The sequence below is a fragment of the Furipterus horrens genome, unplaced genomic scaffold, assembly GCF_987537825.1.
Source record: "Furipterus horrens unplaced genomic scaffold, mFurHor1.1.pri manual_scaffold_11, whole genome shotgun sequence".
Taxonomy (NCBI): Eukaryota; Metazoa; Chordata; class Mammalia; order Chiroptera; family Furipteridae; genus Furipterus; species Furipterus horrens.
In genome coordinates this window covers 88688368-88713009 of record NW_028327181.1, presented here as the reverse complement: position 1 = coordinate 88713009, position 24642 = coordinate 88688368, and the positions used below count along the sequence as shown (strand labels likewise).

The window sequence follows — 24642 nt, the reverse complement described above, 5'->3', positions numbered from 1 at the left end:
GCTTCCCAGACAAGGGAAAACTAAAGGAGTTCATCATCACCAAGCCATTATTATATGAAATTTTAAAGGGACTTAAGAAAAAGAAGATTAACACTATGAACACTAAAATGACAACAAACTCACAACTATCAACAAATGAACCTAAAAAAGTAAAAACAAATACAAAACAAGCAAACAACCAGAACAGGAACAGAATCATAAGTATGCAGATTATTTTGAAGGTTATCAGCTGGGAGGGGGAAAGGGAAGAAATGGGGAAGTAGTTCGGGGACTAAGAACCATAATTGGTTGATACAAAATAGACAGAAGTTAAGAACAATATAGGAAAGGGTGAAGCCAAAGAACTTCTATGCATGATCCATGGACATGAACTAAAGGGGTGGGATTCCTGGAGGGAAGCGGGGTACTGGGCAGAGGTGAGCAAAGGAAAAGAATTTGGGACAACTGTAACAGCATAATAAAATATACTGAAAATAAACAAACAAATAAATAAAAGTTTACATTGAGTTGGAAGAACATTATTCCAGGCCTCTAGGATTGCTTGAACTCTGCCTGTTGAATTTTCTTGTGCAAATCTTGCTAATTTTACTCTTGGGAAGATTTTTGTTTTTCTTTTATTGATTAATTTTAGAGAGAGGAAGGGAGAGAGAGAGAGAAATGTTATGCATACGCAGACACAAATTGATGTTTCTCTCTCCCTCTCTCTCTAAAATCAATAAATAAGAAAAAATACTTAAAATTTTAAAAGCTTGTGGTAAAATAGACATAATATTTACCATCTTAAATGTTCTAAGTGTATAGTTCAATAGTGTGAAGCACATTCACATTGTTTGCAACCAATCTCCAGAACTCTTTTTCATCTTGTAAGACTGAAACTCTGAAGCCACTAAACAACTCCCTGTTTCCCTGCCCCCAGACTCTGGTAACCACCATTCTACTTTCTGTCTCTGAATTGAGCACTCTAAGTACCTGATATGAAAGAAACCATATAGTATTTACCTTTTTGTTACTGACTTATTAGAAAAAAATTGAATGAAACCATATAGAATTTACCTATTTGTTACTAGCTTATTAGAAAAAAATTTGAATGACTGGTTAGAATTAGCAAGAACCACAATTGGCCCAGATCTCACAACTCCTTTTACCGCCACCACCCCCTCCCCCTTTTAAAAAAAACCAATATAATAGCTGAGACACATGTATCTTACCTTTGTGGTCCTGAAGTCAGTGGTTCTCAACCTAGTTTGCAGTTTAGACTCACCTCGGGAGTTGTGAAAAACACTCTTGCTACCCCAGTGGGATAGCTTATTAGGTTAGAGCATTGTCCCCTTATGTCAAGGCTGCCACTGGATCTCAGGTCAGGGCACATACAAGAAGCAACCAGTGAATGCATAAATAAGTGGAACAAACAAAAAGATTTATCTCTCTCTAAAATCTGTTTAAAAAAAAAATATATATATATATTCTTACTTGGATCCTTCTGCAGACCAATTAAATCAGAATCATAGGGAGTTGAAGCTACCTGCAGAGTTGTTTAGAAAACATTGCAGGCGTTGCTAATTTGCAGCAGAGGTTGCCTAATTGAAGAGCTGAAAGACAGAACAACATTTGTTAAATCAAAGAGTTTAGGGTAGATGGTCTTCAAGGTCTTTTTAAATTCTAAAATTTTGCAAAATCTACTCGCTTCTTTGAAATCCTCAACCAGCAGGGGTGCAGTTGATTCAGCCATCCTGGGAAGAAACTGAGCTGAAACTCCCTGGAGTGTGGTTCCCCCTGCAGTCGACTACTGTCATGACAACATAGAATCCTCTTACCAGTAGCTAAAACATCCTTCTAGGAATCCCTCTGCGGCTATACTCATTCAACAAATACTTAAGATGGCTCATGTTTCTTTTTAGGACACGTATTCAAGCCAAGACATAATAATATATTTGTGCCAATTACATCATCTTCTAAAGACCATGAGATTTCCAAATAATTCTAAGGTCAAATGACGGATATTATAGGGATATTTATTTCAGCTTAATGTAAGAAATACCTGTCTGAAACTAGAGAGATTTAGTAGAGTGAGTTGCCTTGTGAAAGAGTGATTTCCTTGATGCTAGTGCTACACAAGTGAATACCATCTGTAAGGGATGCTATAGAGTAAGATTCCTTAAAGGGCCCTTCTAGCTCCAAAATGCCACGATTTTAAAGTCAGACAAATAAAAGAATGACCTAAGGCAGATGAATGATTCCTGAGCTAAGAAATGAAGCTCTGAACTTACGGCCAAGATGAAGACCTAGACTGACACGCTGCTTCTCCCTCTACAACTAGGAAGGATACAACTGCCTCAAAACTAGAGACAACCACCAGAAAATCAAGCTGCATGGAAGTCCAACAAACAAAGATATAAAGAAGAAATACTCATCCAGACAGGTAGGAAGGGTGGAGCTGGGGCAGAGAGGACGTGGTGTAGTGGTGGCAGCAGCGGCAGCAGCAGCAGAGGCAGCAGCTGGCTGGCAGAAAGCACAGTCACACAATTTAAAGAGTTGTGAGGGACACCTGGGGAGCACTCCCAGCACCAGACCAGACCTCGAAGCTCATGGTCCCAGTGCCGGGGAAAATAGAACCTTATTGCTTTTGACTGTGCAAACCAGTGGGGGTTGAGGTGGAGGAAGAAACTGCCAGTCTCTCAGCAGAGTCTGCTTGTTTAAAGGGCCCCCCACAGTGCTAGAGCATCTGCAGACCCACTCACTCTGGGAACAACAGCCAGGGCAACAGCTAGAGAGGTGCCTGTCCCATACGGAAGTGATAGAAGTGCCTGGAAAAGGGGCAAGTGCTGAGCAGGCGGCATTGTTCCCTCTCAGACCCCTCCCCCACAAAGAGTGCCACCACATGGTGAAACAGGTTGCCCTCTATGATGAATACCTAAGGCTCCACCCCTTACAACATAACAAAAGTGGCAGCTCTACCTACGACACAGAGGCAAACAAACACAGGAGCCTGTCAAGACGAGGAGACACAGAAATATGGCCCAAAAGAGGGAGCGGATCACGGTTCCAGTGGGAGAACTAAGCAGTGAGGAGATAACCAACCTAACAGATGAAGAGTTCAAAACACTGGTGATAAAGATGCTCACAGACTTAACAGATATGCTTAAGTATGGCAAATACATAAGGGAAGAAGTGAAAGCTATGCTAAATGAAACAAAGGAAAAGCCACACAAAACCAATGGTGAAAGGAAGGAAACTGGGGTTCAAATAAATGATTTGGAATATAAGGAAGAAAAAAGCAGTCAAACAGTACAGAATGAGGAAACAAGAATTGAAAAAAATGAGGAGAGGCTTAGGAACCTCTGGGACAACTTTAAATGTGCCAACATCTGAACCATAGGGGTGCCAGAAGGAGAAGAGGAAGAGCAAGAAATCGAAAGCTTATGTGAAAAAATAACAAAGGAAAACTTCCCAAATTTGGCAAAGGAAGTAGACATACAAGTCCAGGAAGCACAGAGAGTCCCAAACAAGCTAGATCCAAAGAGGACCACACCAAGACACATCATCATTAAAATGTCAAAGGTTCAAGATAAAGAGAGAATCTTAAAAGCAGCAAGAGAAAAGCAGAGTTTCCTACAAAGGGGTGCCTATAAGACTATCAGCTGATTTGTCAAAAGAAACTTTGCAGGCAAGAAGGGACTGGCAAGAAGTATTCAATGTGATGAAAAGCAAGGACTTACAACCAAGACTACTCTATCCAGTAAAGCTATCATTTAGAATGGAAGGGCAGATAAAGTGCTTCCCAGACCAGGTGAAGCTAAAGGAGTTCATCATCATCAAGCCCTTATTATACGAAATGTTAAAGGGACTTACTTAAGAAACAGAAGATCAAAACTATGAACATTAAAATGACAACAAACTCACAACTATCAACAACTGAATCTAAAAAATAAAAACGAAATCCAACTAAGCAAACCAGAATAGGAACAGAATCATAGATAAGGGATTGTATTGAGGGTTATCAGCTGGGAGGGGGAAGAGGGAGAAATGGGGAAATGGTGCAGGGATTAGGAAACATAATTGTTTGGTACAAAATAGACAGGGGGAAGTTAAGAGTAATATAGGAAAGGGTGAAGCCAAAGAACTTATATGCATGGCCATGAGCTAAACAGGTGGGATTGCTGGAGGGAAGGGGGGTACCAGGCAGAGGGGAGCAAAGGGGGAAAAAATTGGGACTACTGTAACAGCATAATCAATAAAATATACTTAAATTTTTTTAAAAAAAAGACAAAAGAAAGAAATGAAACTCTGGAGTTTTGATTATTTTCATTTTCAACCACTTCCCAAATATTTATGTTACTAAGTGTAAAATATTAAAAATAAATACTGGTGAGTCCTGTTTTAAAGAAAATGAATTATAGCATATAAAAAATATGAACTTTGCAGGAAGATTAATTAGGAGGGTGATTATTTGGATTGTAAAAGAATTACTGATTTTGTAAAATTATATTTGGGTGATATAGTTACTTTGAGGATGTAAGTATCGATTTACTGGTTACTTAGCCAAGGTGTTTGGGTGCCCTTTTAAGTTCATTTGGAAATTTTTAAAAAAATTAGACTACGGAATATGACTCAATAACAAGTATTTAAACATTCCATCAGAAAACGTGGACTACCCAAAATTCAATACAAAAACAGCTGCAATTTCTTGAGTGTTGTAATGTGTCAACCCCTTCAGAAACATCAATTCATTTAACCTTCACATATGGCCTATAAGACGATTTATTATAATCTCCATCCTGTAGATGAGGAAACTAGGTCTCTGGAGGGTTGCATAATCTATTCATGAGCATAAATTCAAATCAAAGTCTTTCAGGTTCTTTCCCTTACACCAAGTTATCTGAGTTCACGACTCTTAGAACAAATTGCTCACCAGCTGCTTGAAGACCAATGTATATGGGTTAATTGTTCCCCTAAAAATGTTTTCAATATGAAATGCTGTTTAAAAATTAGATTTCACATTAAGGTCTAGATGTCCTGTCTGTCTCAAAGAATCAGCAGGTCTGGCAGCCCTCCTCCTGCAGTCCTGAACAAGGTTGGATGGGCCCCGCCTTAGCTAGGGCCTGAGTTCCTTATGTTACTCCAGTCCCCACCCCTTCGTGTTGTATTCCTCACAAGGAGGCTGAGTGTCAGTTGCGATTTATCTCTTCATATCCAGCCCCCATTACTTATGTAATTATCTACCAGGCACCTGTTTACGCTGAATTTGCAACCCCTAATTTAGAACTTCTCCAGTTCTTGCCCCAGTTCATATCCCAAAGTCATTTTCGCCTTGTTCCCATTTCCTAAGGGGAGCGGGGCCCGTTGCATGTTCCCCTTAAAGTTTCTGCACAAAAGTAATTCTCTGATTTCTCTCATTGTGTTGGGGTGTTTCGCTTCTGTACTTAATAGCTGTCTTGCTTTCATTTCCCCCCGACTCTTGGGGGCTAGGTTTGGGGTTGTGGTGCTGGGATGGATGGTGGGAAATGCCTCCAAGGACCTTATGGGGGTGATCCTACCTATGGTAATCTGGGACCACGGAGCTGGGGACTGAACCTGGTGTGTAGCAGAGAGGAGTGAATGTGTCAGCCTCTTTCTAACCCAGGAAGAATTTCCAGGTCAGTCATCCTTCAGTGTCCTGGTACTATTTAACGCACCCCACGGGATTCCCGCAGGTTGTTCTCCCAAGCTGCCCCTTGTCCCGTACACACTAGCTCACCCCGTCCATAACAGAACGACACCTACTCAGACATTATGATGCAACTTAATTTTATTAGGAAAGGACCGTGGGCACTGGAGTGTCCCTTCCCAGGGTCAGGGGAGGCCCTGGAAAGGGTCACAGAGATGCCCAGCAGCTAGAAGGCACAGCTGCTTTCCATGAAGCGGCGACACTTCGTGAACCGCAGGTATGTCTCAACCTTGTGCAGGTCCTTCTTGAAGCAGGAGAGTAGCCCATAGTTCTTGAGCACTGTGTCATCACCACGCAAGTTGGTGTCAAATTTGTCATAGGTTTGCCTGAGGATCAGCCCAGCCCGGGGGCTGCCATCTTCCAGCTCCTGCAAAAGGGAAGGAGAGAGAGACTCAGTCCTTGCCCTTGCCCCTCTGTGTCCCTTCCTCCCCTCCCGGACTCCGAAAGGCTGGAGGGTTCAAAACGGGAAATGAGGAGTATGACTTCCCCTGGGTCAGGGCTGGGCTGCTTCAAAGAGAGCAGCGGTATCTCTCTTCTCCAGCAGATGGGTGGCCCCCACCCCTCAGCTAAGCCAGCGGGGCCTCCTAGCCCCTGGGAGGGCAGGGATGGCCCCAGGGTTGGGGACACACAACACCATCCCACCCGCATCAGAACTTGGATGCCTTCCTCCAGGTCCTTCAGCTTCTCATAGACGCGGTTCGAGGTGAAGACCCTGCTGAGGAACTGCACGGGCCCGAGCCAGGACTGGATGAGCAGGAGGGAAAAGCGGAGCAGCTCCACGTCCTGCAGGGAGGGGTTTGTGGTGGGCGCCGGGCAGCCCCACCAATGGCAGCCTCTGCAGGCTGTCCCCTTCATCCCGCCACCAACTGCCACCCTCCACCACCTGGGGGAGAAGGCAGCCCAGGGCCCGGGTGCAGGTGCCGCTGCCCAGGCTCTTGTGGAGAGATGGGGCTGCCTTCTTAGAAAGAGGGAGGTGGCTGTTCCTTTGCTGGGTCGTGGAGGCCACTCACAGATCTCTGCCGAGCCTCTTCCTTGCCTGTCGGGGCCGGGATGGTTTCCGAGAAGCAGAAGGCAGCCTGGATCGAATACCTCTGTCCTTCTGGGATATACATGCGCTCCTGGGAGAAGGAACATTGGCCCCGTCTAAGCCGGTGCTCAGTTCTCATCACTGCTTTCTTTGGAACGTGCCTCAGTTTATACTCACTCACCTGACAGCATCTTCACTGGGATAAACCCCTTCCTGCCACCTTCCCCCCACCAGTTTCCTGGGTTGCTTACAAACTCTCTGTAGGTGTCAGCAGCCAGTTGGTGCAGGTGCTGGGCCCGGAGCACAGCGTTGGCAAACAGGCTGGACAAGGACATGGTGGGGAAGGCGCCCACCTCCTGGGGCCAAGGCAGGCAGAGCAGGGTGAAAGCCAGGAGCACAGAGGTTCCAGGGCCTAGGGAGACACGGAGGCTGAGGGTGGCGCCGCAGAGAGCAGGAAGCTGAAGTGTCCAGCCAGCCCTTTTTCTGCCCCAGGGGCCTCCTTTTCTCCTCTCCGTCCCCCAGCAACTGAGAGCATTCGAAACTCAGCCACATGTCTGGGGATGGATGTCTATTTCTCATTCAGAAGCCCCACAGCCCAGGGTAGTGCCCCCAGCCATCTGCAAGCCCAGGGGGTTTTAGATGCACCTACCTGCAGCCATCGCAGTTGGGTGAGCTGTCCACAGGTCCCTGAGCGGTTTGGGGAGCTGGGTCCTAGGATCCTGGAGTTGATCCCTTGCAGACCCTTTTTATACCCTGGCCCCGGCGCTCTTCCTCCCACCCCCCGCCCCTGCCTGTGTTCTCTATGCATTTATGTACGGTCCCGCTGGTGGGCCTCTGCTGATGGATAATTTAGAACCTCCTCCCACTCATCCTGTTCCCGCTCCTCTCCTGGGGTCATGTCCCCCAGGCTTGCTCCCCTCTCCACCGTCACCAGCCCTGTGAAGATTGGGCACACAGGGTCTCAACTGGAGAGACTATCCAATCTGTTCTCGTTTTAAGGGGTGGAGGGCAGAAAGGCATAATCTGAGTCCAGGTGTGCACTGGCAGGATATCGCTGTGTAAGTGTCCCCTGGGATGAAGAGGGCCCACCTGGTCCCCCAAAGGGGGGCTGTGTCAGAATGGCTGTGGCTTCAGAGCTGTGTCGACCCCTCCTGTACTATATCCCTTTTTTCTTCCCTGTGCAGTCTCCCTCTGCCCACCGCAGAGAATGTGTATGTTGGGAAAAAGGGTCAAGACAGCAATAGATTCTGGGGTTTCTGGGCAAGGTTCAGCCCCAGATTCTACCTTCGCCTCTACCAGCATCAGACCACCTCAACACCTGGCCCTGCCTCAGGCACTGGATGTAGTGCTAATACTGACCACTAGAGGGCATCAGCCCCACACTGCCCTTCCTTTTCCTGAGTGTTGGGGCTCCCCCAGGTGGGTGGGCAAAGGACCAAAACTTTAGAGACGGGTGCTCCTTTGGACCTGTACAGGGATGCAGACTAAGAAGCAGCAGTCCTGGGAACAAACAGTGCTTCCTCCCGCAGCCCTCTTTCCATCAGAGAATCTCAAAGTTGGAAGAGAACTTGAGAGTTTGAGCCTTGTCCCCAGGGCTGGAACCCAGGGTACTGCACCCTGAAAGATGCCCTCTCCACTCATTGTAGTCTTCTCCCATTCTGTCTTCTCTTTTTGATATTTGTATGAGGTGTATTAGATTGTGAAGAGCATGCCTATGCTTTCTCACATTTGACCCTCACAGCCATCTTGTGAAGGAAGTATTATTATCACTCTGTTTTACAGACCAAGGTTCAGAGAGGTTGACTTGCATGAGCAACCTTGGCCAAGGCGGCAGATCTCCAAAGCCTCTTCCCATGTTGCATCATCCTAAGCCCTTTCTCCGAAGCAGACTGGGTGGGTGTCACCTAGATATTTTAATTTCCCGTCACTCTGAACACAGGGATCCTTCCCCTAATCACAAGGGTCCCTTTGTCTCATGTTGTCCTCTCCTAACGGGCAGATTGTTTTCCTCATTTCCCAGGTGAGGATGGCCCGGAGACACAGAGTACACGTTGGAGACCACGCAGCAGGCAAGGCTAGGGCTTGGGAAAGGTAGCGCTGCTGCCTTGCAGCCTCTCTGTGCCCAGGGTCCTGGCTATTTCAGTATCTGGGTGTTACTAGCCCCCAGGGATAAGAGCAGGAAAGAACACATTCTTCTTTGTTTACACTTTTTGCCCCTTGAGTCTAACAACATTTAGTACTTGATCCTGTGGTAAAGCAAACAAGCAAGCAAACCCTCCTAGAGGTCATTGGTTAGGGTACTGGCAATCAACATTGAAAAGTTACCCCCATGGTCTACAATGTGGGTACTTGTGCCCTGCCACCTCCCCGTTTTAGGACCAGTAGAGCTCCATTTTCTCCCATCATTCCTGAACCATTGCCCAAACATGCCATTGATTCGTTATCTGCTAGTGAGGGCACTGGGGCCTGTGGGAGCTGTTCTCCAGGCAGGACTGTCGGAGAAACAGGGCGGAGTGTCATCAAAGCTACAGACTCTGGGGAAGGGGGGGGCGACCCTTCTTCACAGCCTTCTGCCTCCCTTGCCACTCCTTCCTCCTATGCCACCTGGGGGAAGGAGCTCTGCTGCGGAGCCCCTCATGAAGGCTTCTTGCTAATGCTGGGGGAACTTGTATGTGAACAGTGAACCATAGGAGAAAAGCCCCAGGCCTCCCCTAGGTGTGAAGGACTGCTTGAGAGCCACACACGTGTGGCACAGAGAGGAGTGGCTGAGGCTCCTCATCGGGCAGGTTACTGCCAAGAACAAATGGGACCAGCAGGAGCAGGGAGTGTCTCCTCTCAGCAAACCTACGTCTGCTCACCCTAGGACTAGGTTGGCCAATGGGGCTCTGGGGACCCTTAGGGATAAACCTTTTCCTAAACGTCACCATGGTGGCAACTATTGGACCCAGAGAGGGAAGAACTAAAGGGTGTGGGTGAATGTTGGTGATCCTCTCCTCTGGTCTGGAGTTTTTCAGGGCCTTCAGTGATGAAGACCATGGACATAATTCATGATTATAGAAGCTAAACTTTGAATTAGATGGGATTTTCCCTCTAGTGCAGGAAGTCACCCACCCTTTCTTGGGGTACCACCTGGGGCCAGGCCCCTGGCTTCTCCAGGTTCTGAGAGTACCCCCAAATAACTTCGGCATGGTGGCCAGTGAGGAGAAGCTCTGACTAGCATCTCTGAGGTTAGCCTCGAAAGGCTTGGGATGGGCCTCCCATTATGTTGGAATCTGTGAATTTCAGTGTTTTGGGAAGCCTTTCATGTTTCCATATTTGACCATCTCTGAGGTTCTCTGTACCTATTGTAGAAACTCTCAGGTCTGTTCTTGATCCAAAAGTGGCCTCTTTCAGGCTTCAAGAGCCCCTTTGAGGCTCAAGTCTGTGAACTTTAGGGTTATCTCATTATTCAGAGCCACACTTGCCCTGATCTTAGCAATAGCCTCAGAGGGACTGGCGGCAGTTCTTCCCGCTCTCCCTTGGTCACTTGAGGCCCACACTTCCCACTGCTCACTCTGTCCTGACATCCTTAAGGCCAGAGTCTGGGATTATCCCCAGGACAACTTTACTTACGCTTTACTTCTGTAACTGAACGCAAGTCCGGCTGCCTAAAAGCCAACACTCGAGAGGCAGGAGCTGATATAAAGGAAAGTGGTTTTATTCAGGCACTGGCCACCTGGAAGATGAGGGACTCTTGTCTCAAAGCCCACCTGAGCATCTCAGGCATCCTGGCTAGTTTATACAGGTGAACTGTGGGAAGAAGGGAAGCAAGGAATTCCTGGCGATGTGCAGTTTCTCAGCTCTGCTCTTGGATGTTTCAATGTTATCTCCTGCGTGCGTCATCCTGTAGTTTCATTGCTCCAGCCACATTTCCACTGCTGATATCTCAGAACAGGATGTGCGGACAGTGTTTCTGCTGGTTCTTATATGAGTCACTGACATTTGCCCAGTTTCTTGGGGTCAGGGTCATTCCTTGGTTAAGCAGGAGCTGCCACTGCTGATGTCTATAAAATCCTTGTAAGGAAACTTTTAATACATGAATCTTCTATGAATTTGTTAGTATATCCTATTTTATAATTACCACCTGATTAGTATATTATGTTTACTTCAATCACTGTTACAATTCCCCACTGTCAATTTTTCCTCCATATCTATGGAGCTACTGATGTCCTCTGAGTCTTCTAGGGCAGTGAAAAACTACCGTGTTGTCGAGCAAAACCTCATGAGTTAAAAGCAGAGATATGTATTTTTAGAGGCACCTGTTGAACAGGTACAACATTTCTGGTGTGGGAAAACCAAGTCATAAAGAGTTTTGAAACAATAAAGACAAGCATTATAAAGAAAAAAATGGTTAAACTTAAAAATTTCTCCTAATATGGAGCCAAGTCCTTGTGGTATTCATGGAAATAGACTCGCAAACCAACCTCCAGTTCCCTCAGAGACGGGGGTGTGATGGTCCAATGTTTATTGAAGCCAAGTAGCCTGTTGCTTCATTTTCATGATGCTTGTTTCCACCTGACCTGAGGTGTCAGTGTAAGTATAGCAAGAGGCGATGATGGTCATGCAAACTCCTTCTTATTCTGTTAGTATATAGTCTAAGCTAATTTGATGATCTAAGATGACTTTAGCTAGAGAGTCCAGAGATTTCTGAATATTAGCAAATGAGGTGGCAGTTTCATTGGCTATGGTGATTAAAGTCTTAGAGAGATTCCAAAGTCCATGCTCAAGTGCAGCTACTTCCCACCAGACTAATAGAATACGTCTAAAGAAACATTCATCACTGCCTGGGATTTCTCTGGGGAGATCTCAGGCCATTCAGGTGAACATTGATTGCTCCTCCTGGAGTCCCATCTGCCTAAACACTTTTACTTACTTGCTTGTAGCTCTCAGGAGGGAACAGTTCTCCTCTGGGGGGCCCCTGAACAGGTTAAAAGCACCTGGAGTTGAAGCTGCTGCCTTCAACTTCCTCTTCCTCTTCTCCTTCTGGCACCCCTATGGTTCGGATGTTGGCATGTTTAAAGTTGTCCCAGAGGTTCCTAAGTCTCCTCATTTTTTTCAATTCTTGTTTTCTCATTCTGTACTGATTGACTGTTTTTTTCTTCCTTATGTTCCAAAGCATTGATATGAACCCCAGCTTCCTTCTCTTCACCATTGGTTTTGTGTGTATTTTCCTTCATTTCATTTAGCATTGCCGTCACTCTTTCCCTTATGCATTCGCCGTACTTAAGCATACTTGTCAAGTCTGTGAGCATCTTTATCACCAGTGTTTTGAACTCTGCATCTGTTAGGCTGGCTATCTCCTCGTTTGTTAGGTTGGCTGTCTCCTCATCGCTTAGTTCTCCCACTGGAACCTTGATCCATTCCCTCTTTTGGACCATACTTCTCAGTCTTCTCATTTAGACAGGCTCCTGTGTTTGTTTGCCTCTGTGTCTTAGGTAGAGCTGTCACACCTTTTACACTGTAAGGGGCGGAGCCTTAGGTATTCGTCACGTGGTGGCGCTGTGTTTGGGGGAGGGGTCTGAGAGGGAACGATGCCGCTTGCTCAGCACTCACCCCTTTTCCATGCATTTCTCCCACTTCTGCATGGATTTGGCACCTCTCTAGCCATTGCCCTGGCCTTTGTTCCCAGAGTGGGTGGGTCTGCGGACATTCTAGGACCATGGGGGCCCCTTAAACAAGCGGACTCTGCTGAGAGACCGGCAGTTTCTGTCTCTGCCCCAACCCCCACTGGTTTGCACAGTCAGAAGCAATGAGACTCTCTTGTCCTGGGTGCTGGAAACGTGAGCTGTGCGGTCTGGTCTGGTGCTGGGAGCGCTCCCCAGGTGTCCCTCCCTACTTTTTAAAATGTTTGACTGCGCTTTCTGCTGGCCTGCTGCCGCCACCACTGCTGCTGCCACCACCACACCGCATCCTCTCCACCCTGGCTCTGCTCCTTTTACCTCTCCGGATGAGTATTTCTTCTTTATATCTTTGTTTGTTGGACTTCCATGCAGCTCGATTTTCTGGATCTTCTGGTTGTCTCTAGTTTTGAGGTAGTTGTAGTCCTTCTTAGGTGTGGAGGGAGATAGATGCAGCTTGTCTGTCTAGGCCTCCATCTTGGCCAGAAGTCCTAAACTAATTTTTGAAGTTTTTGAGAAAAAACAGCAGTTGTCATTAGCCACTTCACTGCCCCCTGGGAAAAGGTCCTGGACTCACCATCTTGAGGATGCTTTTCATAACATCCAGCAGCTGTTGGCCTTTGAGTCTGTGTCTGTCCTTGACAACGAGCACACCTGCTCTCTCACCCTGATGCTTCTTCCTGGGCTGATGCCACAGCTAGCTACAAATTCCTCACTGTGGCTGCAGTAGCAGGTACTCACCAACATCAAGCCCTGCGGCAAACCTCTGCAGCTCCTCTCTCCCCACAGCCAAGCCCTTGGACCTAGGGCAGCAGGGATGTAAACAGCTACAGCCTTGCACCTGGGGCTAAGTCCCGAGCTCTATCTTGACTTCGGTCTTGATTTACTGCATTCACAGTTTAGCCTCTTGCCTACCACACTGAGAGAGCTCAATATTGTCATCAATCATTTTTATTGAGGCCTCCATATTGTAGCATCTCTTAAGTGCTCCACCATTACCTCCCCATCCCCACTTAAACCTTCCCTCTCCCACATAAAAAGGATCTTTCCAGTGTTTTATTCTTTAGGCTGGTCGGCTAAGTCTGTGATGTTGCAATGTCTGATAATGGACACCCCCTCTTGCTTTGGTTTAAAATGGTGGGGTTTCACGCAAGGTGGAAAGTCAATACAGAGAGTACTCCCAGGCTGGGAGGTCTTCCAGAGGCACTTTGAGACTCACATATCTTTGATACCATTTCCAACTACTCCACAGCAGCCCTGCAGAAGACAGACTGGGGCTATGGCTGCTGACCCACAGAAAGCAGGACACTCTTTTTAAATTTATGGTAGCACAGGGAGGCCTCTTGGTGTTAAGGAACCAACAAGGTGGAATCTGGAATTGGGAATTAAAGAGACCACACCCCAAATCCTTGTTCTACCACCATGTAAAATGGAGATATCAACTCCCCACCTCCCCAGCTGGTAAGCATAGAGGAGGGAATTCTTAGGTGTTGGTGCCCCAACCCCCACTACCTGTGCGTGGGCTGCTTCTGCCCTCTAATGGCCACTGGGTAACTTGCACAGTGAGTTGGCCTGAAGATGGGGATGTGAGAGATGCTTTTCCCCACTTCCGAAATTACCTGATGCTGAAGTTCTCAACCTTGACAGACCCATAACTCCCCTTTTCATAAACTATTATCAACTTTATGATTTCATAAACTGTTATCAACTTCATAATTTCATAAACTTGATACGTTAATGTCATTATTATGGTTTTAGAAACATTTTATTCCAGATTTTAACTTGCCTTTGGCTCAATTATTACTCAGTGTGTGTATGTTTAATCGTTTTTTTTTTTTAATTGTAGCCAGAATATGGAACCCATATAATTCCTCCTTTGTGGGGGGCGTGGAGTTGAGGTATTTGTAGTCTAGTTTTTAGTCAGCGTGTAAAGTATTTGAGAAGGTATATATCCTATAGGGTAAAGTATAAGCCTGATAATAAAGCCAAAAATTCACAATCTTAGTAATATATGTTTTGAATATGTATAAGTGGTAGCTGTCCTTTTGCATATTTCCCTGGGATGTAGGATACCTGTCAGATTCACATCCTCACCCTTTTCAGCACTAGTATCTTTGTCCCAGTATAAGTCTCTGATCTTCATCATCCACATCCATCCGCTTTTGTCTCATTGTTTTCCACATGCCTTTTTGCTCTGCATTTGGGGAACTTCTCAAATGTGCGACTGCACCCTTGGCTGAATTTTCTGCCACGTGGATCCTGCTCTCTTCTGCCTTCAGGGCAGATGTCATCTGTCACTGATTTAGTTCTTTGTGTTCTGCATTTCAGCAGCCTGCATCATTTGGAGGTTTTTGCATATTTTATTGAAAACTCAAAGTGGTCGTTTCCTCACATTTTCCTCAGTTTTCTATAGCAATTTATTTCCAGAACATTCTTTTTCACTATCACCTTTAGAACCGGCTAGAGGAACCCCTACCTTGACCTTATATTTTAAGTCCCCCTCATACAAAATAATTAAATTTATTAATGACCACAGGTGGCTCTGTCACTCAGGATCTGGCACACAGCCCTGGCACAGCAGGACCTAACCCTAAGCATCCAACTCTCTTGACTAATAATGTTCAAGGCCCAGGGCAGTGCTTAACATCTTACCCTAAGTCCACGAGGGGGAGAAAATGCCTCTGCAGGTTTAATGAAAGCTTAATGGGGCCCTTGCTAGGTACTGTCTGGAAGTGCCAAGAAACTTTGAGCAGAAAAGTACTTAGGGGAGAGAAAAGACAAGGAACTTGTCAGCTTTCCTCTAAGATAGCAATAGATATGAGTGCAATGAAAAAGCACTTTATAATAATGCTGAGTGTACAATTTCTTCTTGTTTTTGTGTTCCTGTTAGTGGTTCTGGAGGTACACATGAATCAGTATGGTATTTGCCTCAGTTGTAAATGGAAGCTGAGGACATTTTTGTGATATTACATAAATCACATTACACATTGCTTTTAAATTTGTCTATAGGTTTCGACTTTAGACATAACATGATACCAATTCTTCACATTGACACATAGATGGAAACTGCATGCTAGAATTATGAATTTTAACATTTTTGCTTAAAAAGTTATTTACACTTTAAATTAAAATTTCAATTAGATGTCTAATTTAAATAAAATTTAAATTTTACAATTGAAAGTTACTTAAAATTGAGTTAAGCTTTCAAAGAATGAAGTAAAATGTTTGGATTTATGTAAATAATTTTGATATAAAAATTTGATAAGCATTAATTCTAATTTGTATTTTGCCTTTTGAATTATTAAATACTTTTTAATATTAAAAAAGCTACCATAGTTTTGATCCTCTTTCTCCTAAACAAGTGCCTTTAACATTTCATATAACAGTGGTTTAGATCTGATGAACTCCTTCAGTTTTACTTTGTTCTGGAAGCACTTTCTCTGCCCTTCTATTCTAAATGACCGCTTCGCTGGATAGAGTAATCATGGTTGTAGGTTTTTGCTTTTCATTACTTTGAATATTTCTTGCCAGTCCCTTTTTGCCTGCAGAGTTTCTTTTGAGAAATCAGCTGATAGTCTTATTGGGACCACTTTGTACATAATTCGCTTCTTCTCTCTTGCTGCTTTTAAGATTCTCTCTTTATCCTTAATTTTTGACATTTTGATGATAATGTGTCTTGGTGTGTTTCTCCCTGGGTCCAGTTTTTTTGGAGTTCTCTGTCCTTCCTGGACCTGTAAGTCTATTTCCTTCCCCAAGTTAGAGAAGTTCTGCTTCATCATTTTTTCACATAATTTTAAAATTTTTAGTTCTTCTTATTCACCTTCTGGCAACCCTATTATTCGACTATTGGCCCGCTTATAGCTGTCCCAGAGGTTTCTGAGCCTCTCCTCATTTTCCTCACTTTTCGTTCGCTCTTTCTGCACTGGTTGACTGTTCCTTCCCTACGTTCTGATTTGTTGATTTGATCCCTGGTTTTCTTTCCCTCACCACTAGTTTCATATGTGCTTTCATTCATTTCAGCAGGACTAGCCTTCATTCCTTCCCTCTCTTGTTTAAGGTCTGCTGTTAGGTCTGTAAGCATTCGTATAACCAAAGCTCTGAACTGTGTCTCAGAAAGATTTCCTATCTGCTGATCTGTTAGATCAGATATTTGCCAGCTGGTCAGTTGCATCACTGGGCTCTCTATCATGATCTGTGCCATCCCCACAGTTTTGTGTTTACCTTTGCTTCCTGGGTGGGGCTGTCACACCTCCTGCACTATAGTGGGTGGAGCCCCGTGCATGCATCACTACCGGGCAACCCTTCTCACCACACTGTGGCGTTTTGTGTGGGGACGGGGTTCCAAGATGGATTCCTGCCGTTCACTCTCTGCTGAGAGATGGGGAGCCTCCTCCTCCATCCCCATGCCCTCTGGCCCTCACAATTCAAGACAGTGGAGGTCTGCCTTCCCCAGTGTTGGAATCGTGAGCTGACATGTTTGGTCAGCAGCTGGGGGTGCTCCCCAGGCGCTTCTCACCTCCCCTTAAATACAGGTGTCTGTGCTTACCACGATCCTGCCACCATCACTGCAGCTGCCACCACCAGCACAGCTTGACCTCTCCATCCCGGCTTTGCCTCTTCTACCTGTCCGGACGAGTACCACTTGTTTATAACTTAACACATTGGACTTCCATGTAGCTTTATTTTCTGGAACTTCTGGTTATTTCTGGTTTTTGTGGTTGTTCTATTCCTTCTTAGTTGTGGAGGGACACAGAGCATGTCAGTCTAGGCCTCCATCTTAGCCGAAAGTCCTAAATAGCTATTTTTGATGTCATATTCTGACTTTCCCTTTCCCCTTTACTTTTGTTACCCAGATACTTTGAGGCAGAAACTTCCCATTAAGTAAAAGACTCCTTTCTTTTCCACCCAAGTCCATCTCTGGAGATTTGCCTGGTAGGTAGTGAGTGGTAGGATCCGCCCCTCCTCTACTGGATGGGCTTGGTAACAGTACTCCAAGGATTCCTTCCTCCTAGGGCTTTACCCACACCCCAGCTCCCACTGGCTTCATATCCCAAGATGCAATGTGCTGCTGCCCTACTGGGAGAAGTCTGCAGGCCTAGGGCATGGGGCAGCACTGCCCACTTAGAAAGCCCTTTCTACTTTCTTTCTGTCAGACCCTGCCATCTTGCTTCACGGGGTAGAGTGGCCATCAGTAACAAAACTTTCTCTTGCTTCTTTTTTGCTCCAGTTGATAGAAATCTCTCTCAGATTTCCTTGGTGACTAATGATAATGATATGTGTGGCCTTCGCTGGTTTGGCTCAGTGGATTGAGCGTCGGCCTGCGAGCTAAGTGTCGCTGGTTCGATCTTCCAGTCAGGGCACATCAGAGAAGGAAAACTCTGACTCCAAAAAACCTCCGCTGCCTTGCGGCATACCTCTTCAGGGGAAAGGCTAAGGGAGTAAACCCCGACAGAAAATCCGGAGCCGGAGTCCCTAAGGCGGTTTGACATTGTAGTCAACACCGGCAACTCCTGCGGCGCACCTGAAGCCAAGCTGTATCGACTCCGTCTTTCCCTTGGACCCTTCAGCTGCGAAGAGAGGGGGGGTCTGCTGCATGGGCAACAGCAGACCCTCCATATCACCCTGCCCAGGCTCTGTAGCTTCAGCTCCACTGGAGAGGACACTCCAGCGTCATCGCAAGATGTCGATTCAACACGGGAGGAGACAGATACCGTGTCACTCCCGAGTCAGACTGCACAGCCATTTTCGGCGGTGCAGATAGACTCTTAAGAAGCTACACCATCGTCTCTCAAGACGGACGGCTGCCGGCTGCGGCTGGCCTTCACGCAGAGGTGTCAGGTTGTCAGGTCATCATTCCATAGATGGTTAACCCCATGCCGACTTACTAGGCAGTGCACTTTGGGATGCAGGTGACAGAAACCCAACTCAAACTTGTTTTCCACAAGAAAGGACATTTATCAAATTGCAGGATTACAATAAAGGTAAGACTGTGTTTAGAAAGGGTGGACTCTGGGACTGGAAGTTTGTCTGGACTCTGCTTCCTCCTCAAGGAGGCTTATCCCCTCAGATGAGCTGCTCTCCTCTGCTTCAACTCAAATTACACTGTCACCTGGAGGGCAGAGCCCTGTGACTGGCAGCCCCGCTAAAACCTAATGTGGAATGGAGCTCCCCACCAAGGCAGTCCTGTTCACAGGAGGGGAGGAGGTGGACAGACAGAACAACGAGCACTTTCTACCCTGTCCTACCCAGTGGTCTTCATCATAGTTGTCACCTCTCCTTCCAGGCCCATCTGCCATTTCTGTCTGAAGCTGAAATAGGCCCCAAGTCACAGACAGAGTATTTCCAGGAGAGTAATGATGTCACAAAAAAGGGGTTCCAGAAGGCAGGGTAGGGTGGGGCCCAGAATTCCCACCTTGTTTAGAACATGAAGAGCTGTAAGCTGGGTGGGGCTAGAGTGTAGTTCATGAAAAAGAGTAGGTTCCTACCCAAACAGCTTTGTTCTACAGATTCTCAGAGAAATCCCTAGGCTGCCTGGGACCTGGGATCAGAGAGGGGCAGGAGAGAGGTAAGCTTCAGAAGGGGAATGTACCGGCCAGAACAACTGTCTTCCCCAAGGGGATCCCAAGAGTGAACTTCAGTGCTTCCCAGGGCTCAGGGACACCTGTCCCTGAAGGAATCTACCGAGTCAGGGCAGGGTAGGGTTGCATGAGCCGTACTTATACTAAGAAAATATTTGTTGCTTGTCTGAAATTCTAATGTAAGTTGGCATCCTATAATTTCATTTTCTAAATCTGGCAACTCTAGGGTGGGAGAGAAAAACAAAAGAATGGTTGCAAGCTCAGAATAGCACAGGGTCAGTCTTAGAAGATAGAACAAAAGATCCGTGAGGAGACATGGCCACCAGGGTAGCCACCTTGTCTGAGCAGAAGCTGCTTCATGCCTGACTCATGTAGTTGGTGGCTGGAGAAACCGAGTCCTCTGACCTCAGGAACACAGACCTAGTTTAAGGGGAAAGATACACCCACACGACACACACACACTGCTAGTGACAGAAATAGCCCCCCTCTTTGTTTTCACGACACTGACTGTTCTGAAGAATATAGACTGGTTTATTTTAGAGACGTTCCCTCTGTTTGGCTTTGCCTGATGTTTCCTAGGATTAGATACAGGTCCCCAGCCAGAATACTACAGAATAAATGAGAAGAGACCGGAAACGGCCAGATGGGGAGCAGTGAGTGAGTGAGCGAGGACAATGGGCTGTTCTCTCCTGATTCCTCAGACTCTCAGAGAAGACCAGCAGGAATCCCGTGAGGCCCTAAGCTCTGCAGGCCCTCCAACGCACCTGCTCCCCTCTGGGGATGAGGGGGGCGTTACTCATCGCCTTGGTCAGCTGCCTCGTTGCCAGAAATCAGGCCAGTCTTATCAACCGCTGTGACTTGGCCCAGGTGCTGCACCAGGAAGAGTTGGATGGATTCGAGGGGTACTCCCTGAGTGACTGTGAGTGCCATTTTCTCACCCCCTCCCCCTGATTTCTACTCTACTGGTCATACCCTATGTGGCCATCTTTCTTTTTCTCTTTCATCTATGAAAGTCAAGTTCAAAAAAAGCATCCCTCTCCAAGAAACCTTTCCCAACATTCCATGGTCATTCAGCCATTATTGACTTACTATGTGCCAGGAAATATTTTAGGTGCTGGGGATATAAACAAAGCCCCTTCCCTTATAGTGTTCACATCTTGGGGAAGAGATAAGCAATTAACAAACACAAAAAAATATAAAGCACTTCCTGGTGGTGATAAATGCTAAGCAGAAGAACACAGCAGGAGGAGTGATGGGGGTTACTGTTCTAGAAGGGGAAGTCAAGGAAGGCCTCTCTGAGGAGGTTACATTGAGCAGTGCTGGTCACCCAAAGGTTTAGGGAAGAGCATTCCAGGCAAAGGGAACTGCCATTGCAAAGGCTTCATCCTACTGCATGTTAGGGATATCTCCATTTTGCCCAGAATTTGGGCACACCTGTCTTACAACACTTTTTTCTTTTAACTTGCTTTGTGGGTTTTATTTCAGGTATATATCTTCATTCTTGTACTATAGGCCCTTTGAAGACAGCATCTGCATTTGACCCAACTAAAAACCCCTTGCAGGGCTTTGTACAGTTTCTGGCACACAGTAGATGATTAGTAGGTGCCGGAAGCATGGATGGACAGATGAATGATTAAGGTGATGGTTGGGTGATGGACCAAAGGATTCAAGGAGAAGCTAGGGGGTGTTTCTAGTCTGCTAGCTTCTTAGGCCTTGTTCCTTCCTTTTCATTTCTCATTTCTCTTTCCCTTCATCCTCCTTCTCCCTAGCTTGGCCCCCTCTAAATACCCTCCTCTCTTTTTTCCCAAGGGTTGTGCCTGGCTTTTGTAGAAAGCAACTTCAACATATCAAAGGTAAATGAAAATACAGATGGCAGCTTTGACTATGGCATCTTCCAGATCAACAGCCGCTACTGGTGCAACGATCACCAGAGTCACTCGGAAAACATCTGCCACGTGGTCTGTCAAGGTCTGTCCTGGGCCCCAGGGTGGGAGGAGGGAGAGGGGACCAGACTCTACTCACCAAACTTCTCTTTTCCACTTGCAGTCTGAGAACGTCCCCAGAGGGGTAGGTCAAGGAATCAGGGCGTTCCTTTGCTGAGCGGGTGTGACTAGTGGCCCCAATGCCCACCCATTTGGGAGATGCTGCGGTGTCCTTGAGCACCTTCCAGAAAGGCTCTGCACAGCCTGTAGCAGGAGAGCAGCAGCTAACATTTATTGACAGCGCATTCTGTACTAAGCACTTTTCACGCATAGCTGGTTTCATCCAACTTTCCATGCAGTAAAAACTATTATTCCCACTTTACAGAAGAGCAAACTGAGGCTTGTAGAATCAGTGGTAGCCAGACTGGTGATCCTGGGGGCCCAGCTCTCATTAATAAGCGGTACCCTCTTTGGTTAACGATCTGACCAAAGGTCGAGGACAAACTCCCCATTTCAGAGCTGATCCAGGAGACTCCACAGGTGCCTGACTCTGCCCCTCACTTCCTCTTTTGTATTCTGATTAATGTCCCTGGATCTTCACCTGAAGAGCCCTCATTAGGCAGGACTTGACCTTGGTCTCTGTGCTGCCTCTTTGGCATTTCCTTTCCCTAGAAACTCTCAAACTTTGGGTGAACCACCATCCACTCTGGCTAAAAACTATGGCAGTAAACAGGCCCAAAACTCAGTCCTCCTTCCCCCAGCCTGGGCCACCCTGACCACCAGCAGCCATTGTAGGGATGTCTAAAAGGGCCTCTGGAAGGGAGGGCTTACCTAGTCTGGATAGCCAGCCCCCAGGAGGCACATGCCTAGGCAGGGAGAGTGAGTGTCTGCCTCAGTTGTTGCGACTGTCACCTGCTCTCACAGGTATCTTCTTTCTCCTTTTCAGAGCTGCTGAGCCCCAATCTTTTCTCAGCCATCCACTGTGCAAAAAAGATTGTGTCCAGAGCAGGGGGGATGAAGAACTGGTGAGAAGGACACTGTAGGACTCAGTTAGTGGGCAGAGCCCCAGGAGGGGTGTGGGAGGGACAGTAGGCCAGGATCAGGTGGTTTCTGCAGTCTAGAAAGGAGTGGGATAGTGACAGGTCTCAGGACTCTGACTTGTATTAAACAAAAGCCTTTTGGTTACAGTAACAAACTAATTTGAGCTAGCTGAGGGAGAGTTCGTCTGCAAGGACACGGTGTCTTGCTGAGCCCACACAAAGGTGCAGCGTGGCCTCAGGAAGAGAATGGAACTTGGGCTGGAAGCTGTCAGCAAGCTTTCCCTGGCAGGGTTCTGCTCCTCTTGGTGCCTTTGCTTCACTATTTCTCTGCAGACCAGCTTTCTCTGCTCCACGGTCCACAAGACAAACTATGGTCTAAGTGGTTAAGCTCAGTCCCAGTCTAAGTGCCTGGGCCAGAGAATCCGATTGGTGCACCTTGGACCCTGTGCCCCACTTGGTTCCATCAACTGTAGGTATGGGAACAATTAAGGCAGTACTGTCACGGCTGCCACAGGGCTCCTCACTCCATAACTGGCAGCAACAGTTTCCATAAAAATGTGTTTCTCATTGGCTGGGCAGTCACCCCCAAAGCTGTCAGCTTACCAACACAGGATGTTGGCATGATTACTTAACTTTTCTGAGCTTTAAACTGGGTGTATAAATAGTATCAATGGCTGCCTTCGCAGGCAACTGTGAAGATGGAAGGAGTTAAGTGCCTTGCATACTCTAAAAACACCTTGCAACAGAAGGGACAACAATGGGGAGGGGGATAACTGGGGAAAGATAAGGAAGGGTCTAGTCAAGGAACAAGTATAAAAGACCCATGGACATGAACTACAGGGTGGGGATTGACTGTAGGGAGGGGAGAGCAACGTTGAGGGTGCGGAATTGGGACAACTGTAATTGAACAACAACAAAATAAAATAAATGAAAAAAAAGAAGAAGAAGGAACATGGTGACAAGGCTGAACCTTTCTGGAGGGACAGTCAGTAGTTGCCCCTGGAAAATATAGTAACTCTCAGCCCTGTAAAACAGTGTTCGCCCTCTTCAGAAGGACATGAGGATTTGAAAATGCCAAAGCACACTGACTGGGGAAGAGTGCGAACACCGTGGACAAGGGAAACATAAGGGAAGGATCAGAGGGGCCGGAGGAAGATAGATGAGAGCTAGGAACGAAGGCGCTCTGCGTGGAAGACTGGCTAAGCACTGGGTCACGTGGGTGGAGAAGCAGCTACTGTGCGGGAAGCAAGAACCGGTTTTTCTCTCTCCACAGGGCAGCCTGGAGGATGCACTGTTCAGGCTGGCCACTCTCCTACTGGATGACAGGATGTCGCCTGGCATGAGACAGGGTGCAGGCCTGCGGTGGGGTCATTCCAAAACCCCTCTCCTCCCTTCCGAATGCTTCCTCCCTTCTTCTCTTGCTTCCACTTCCTGTTATTTTCTTCCCTTCCCCATTACAAATAAAACTGACCAGAGTCCCAGGCATAAATGATTTTCTAGGGCTTTCTTCTTGTTCCTATCCAGGCCCAGGCCCCTGGTTCCTGACTGTCATGTGTAAACCGAGAGGACCACAGTGGAGATGTTTCTTTATTTTTTTTAAAGTATATTTTATTGATTATATTGTTACAATAGTTCCAATTTTTTCTCCTTTGCTCCCCTCCACCCAGCACCCCCCCTCCCCCAACAATCCCCCCCGCCAAGTCTGTGCCCATGGGTCGGACATACAAGCTCTCCTGCCTCACCCTTTCATATATTCTTCTTTTTTAAAATAAGTAAATAAATAAATAAATATTTTAAATAAATAAATAAATATTTTAACAATAAAAAATAACAATCCCTCCCTCTCAGACTTAAGACCCTTTATAATCTTATAAAGGACAATGGGCGAAGGCCTCGATCTCCTCTAGCTGCTTCAAGTTGGACATGGTCATTGTCCTACCTACCCTTGGGTCCAGAAATCCCTAATAAGAGTGGGGAAGGATCGTGCAGACTCCAGGTCAGTTGGCTGTCCCCAGACAACAGCATGCTTGATTTAACAGGCTGGCATCTTTGTTGTATTCTGGGGGCAACAGATCTGGCAACAGGGTTAAAAGACATCATTCAGTCCATAACCACTAGATGACAAAAGGCAGGTATTAATTTTTCAATGTCCTACATTAGGGAAAAGAAGGGCTTCTTTGGAGGAAGGTGTGCCAGGCACATCTCACCTGTCCAAAACCCTTTTGCCCATTATACTTAGTTTGTGCTGAGGGAAATATTTTAGGTTTCCCCCCCTCTCAGACCTCTGGGCTCTTTCTGTCCAAGCCATTAGGATAGAAAAGAGAAACCAGTTTTAAAGCGAAGCCCACAGACCACCCCATTCTTCACCAACCCAGCTACTTAGTTCAGCCAAAACATTGAGTCTCAGGAGGCAGCGATGCAGACAAGATTAAGTGAGGCTTATACGTACAGACAATCACTCAGGTAATGCGGTCATAGGCTTATGCCCTTTGAAAACAGAAAACACATGTTAATTTATGTAACATAACCCACATATGTTTCTGTATTTTTTTAATTCATTAAGACATTCCTTGTGGAAAGAATTGTTAATTTATTCATTATTAATTCCACATACATGAGAGTACCTAATATAGCAGGAGTATGCTAGGTACTAGAAGAAGGAAGCTAAAACATAACTATTCTTTTTAAAGTGTTTGGAAAGATAGTCTAACAAT

The 24642-nt window shown here is 46.3% G+C and overlaps 1 protein-coding gene and 1 long non-coding RNA gene across 5 annotated transcripts; one reads left to right on the top strand and one right to left on the bottom strand.

Moving 5' to 3' along the window:
• Positions 1–5767: 5767 nt before the first annotated feature.
• LOC149998788 (somatotropin) lies at positions 5768–7436 on the bottom strand. The gene is made up of 5 exons (XM_090290971.1): positions 7381–7436; positions 6983–7143; positions 6715–6822; positions 6347–6487; positions 5768–6071 (listed from the first exon to the last, which is right to left on the bottom strand). The coding sequence occupies exons 1-5, from the start codon at positions 7388–7390 to the stop codon at positions 5871–5873; spliced, it is 621 nt and encodes a 206-aa protein (XP_090147097.1). The 5' UTR covers positions 7391–7436; the 3' UTR covers positions 5768–5870.
• Positions 7437–18209: 10773 nt separating this feature from the next.
• Positions 18210–23417, top strand: LOC149998787 (uncharacterized). 4 transcript variants are annotated; one of them, XR_016513988.1, is made up of 4 exons: positions 18210–18369; positions 19668–19885; positions 20776–21913; positions 23202–23417. It is a non-coding gene; the product is annotated as an uncharacterized LOC149998787 (long non-coding RNA). The 4 variants fall into 4 exon arrangements; XR_016513986.1 differs by having other exon boundaries at positions 18895–19885; XR_016513987.1 differs by lacking the exon at positions 18210–18369 and adding an exon at positions 18376–18953 and having other exon boundaries at positions 19546–19885.
• The last annotated feature ends 1225 nt before the right edge of the window (positions 23418–24642 follow it).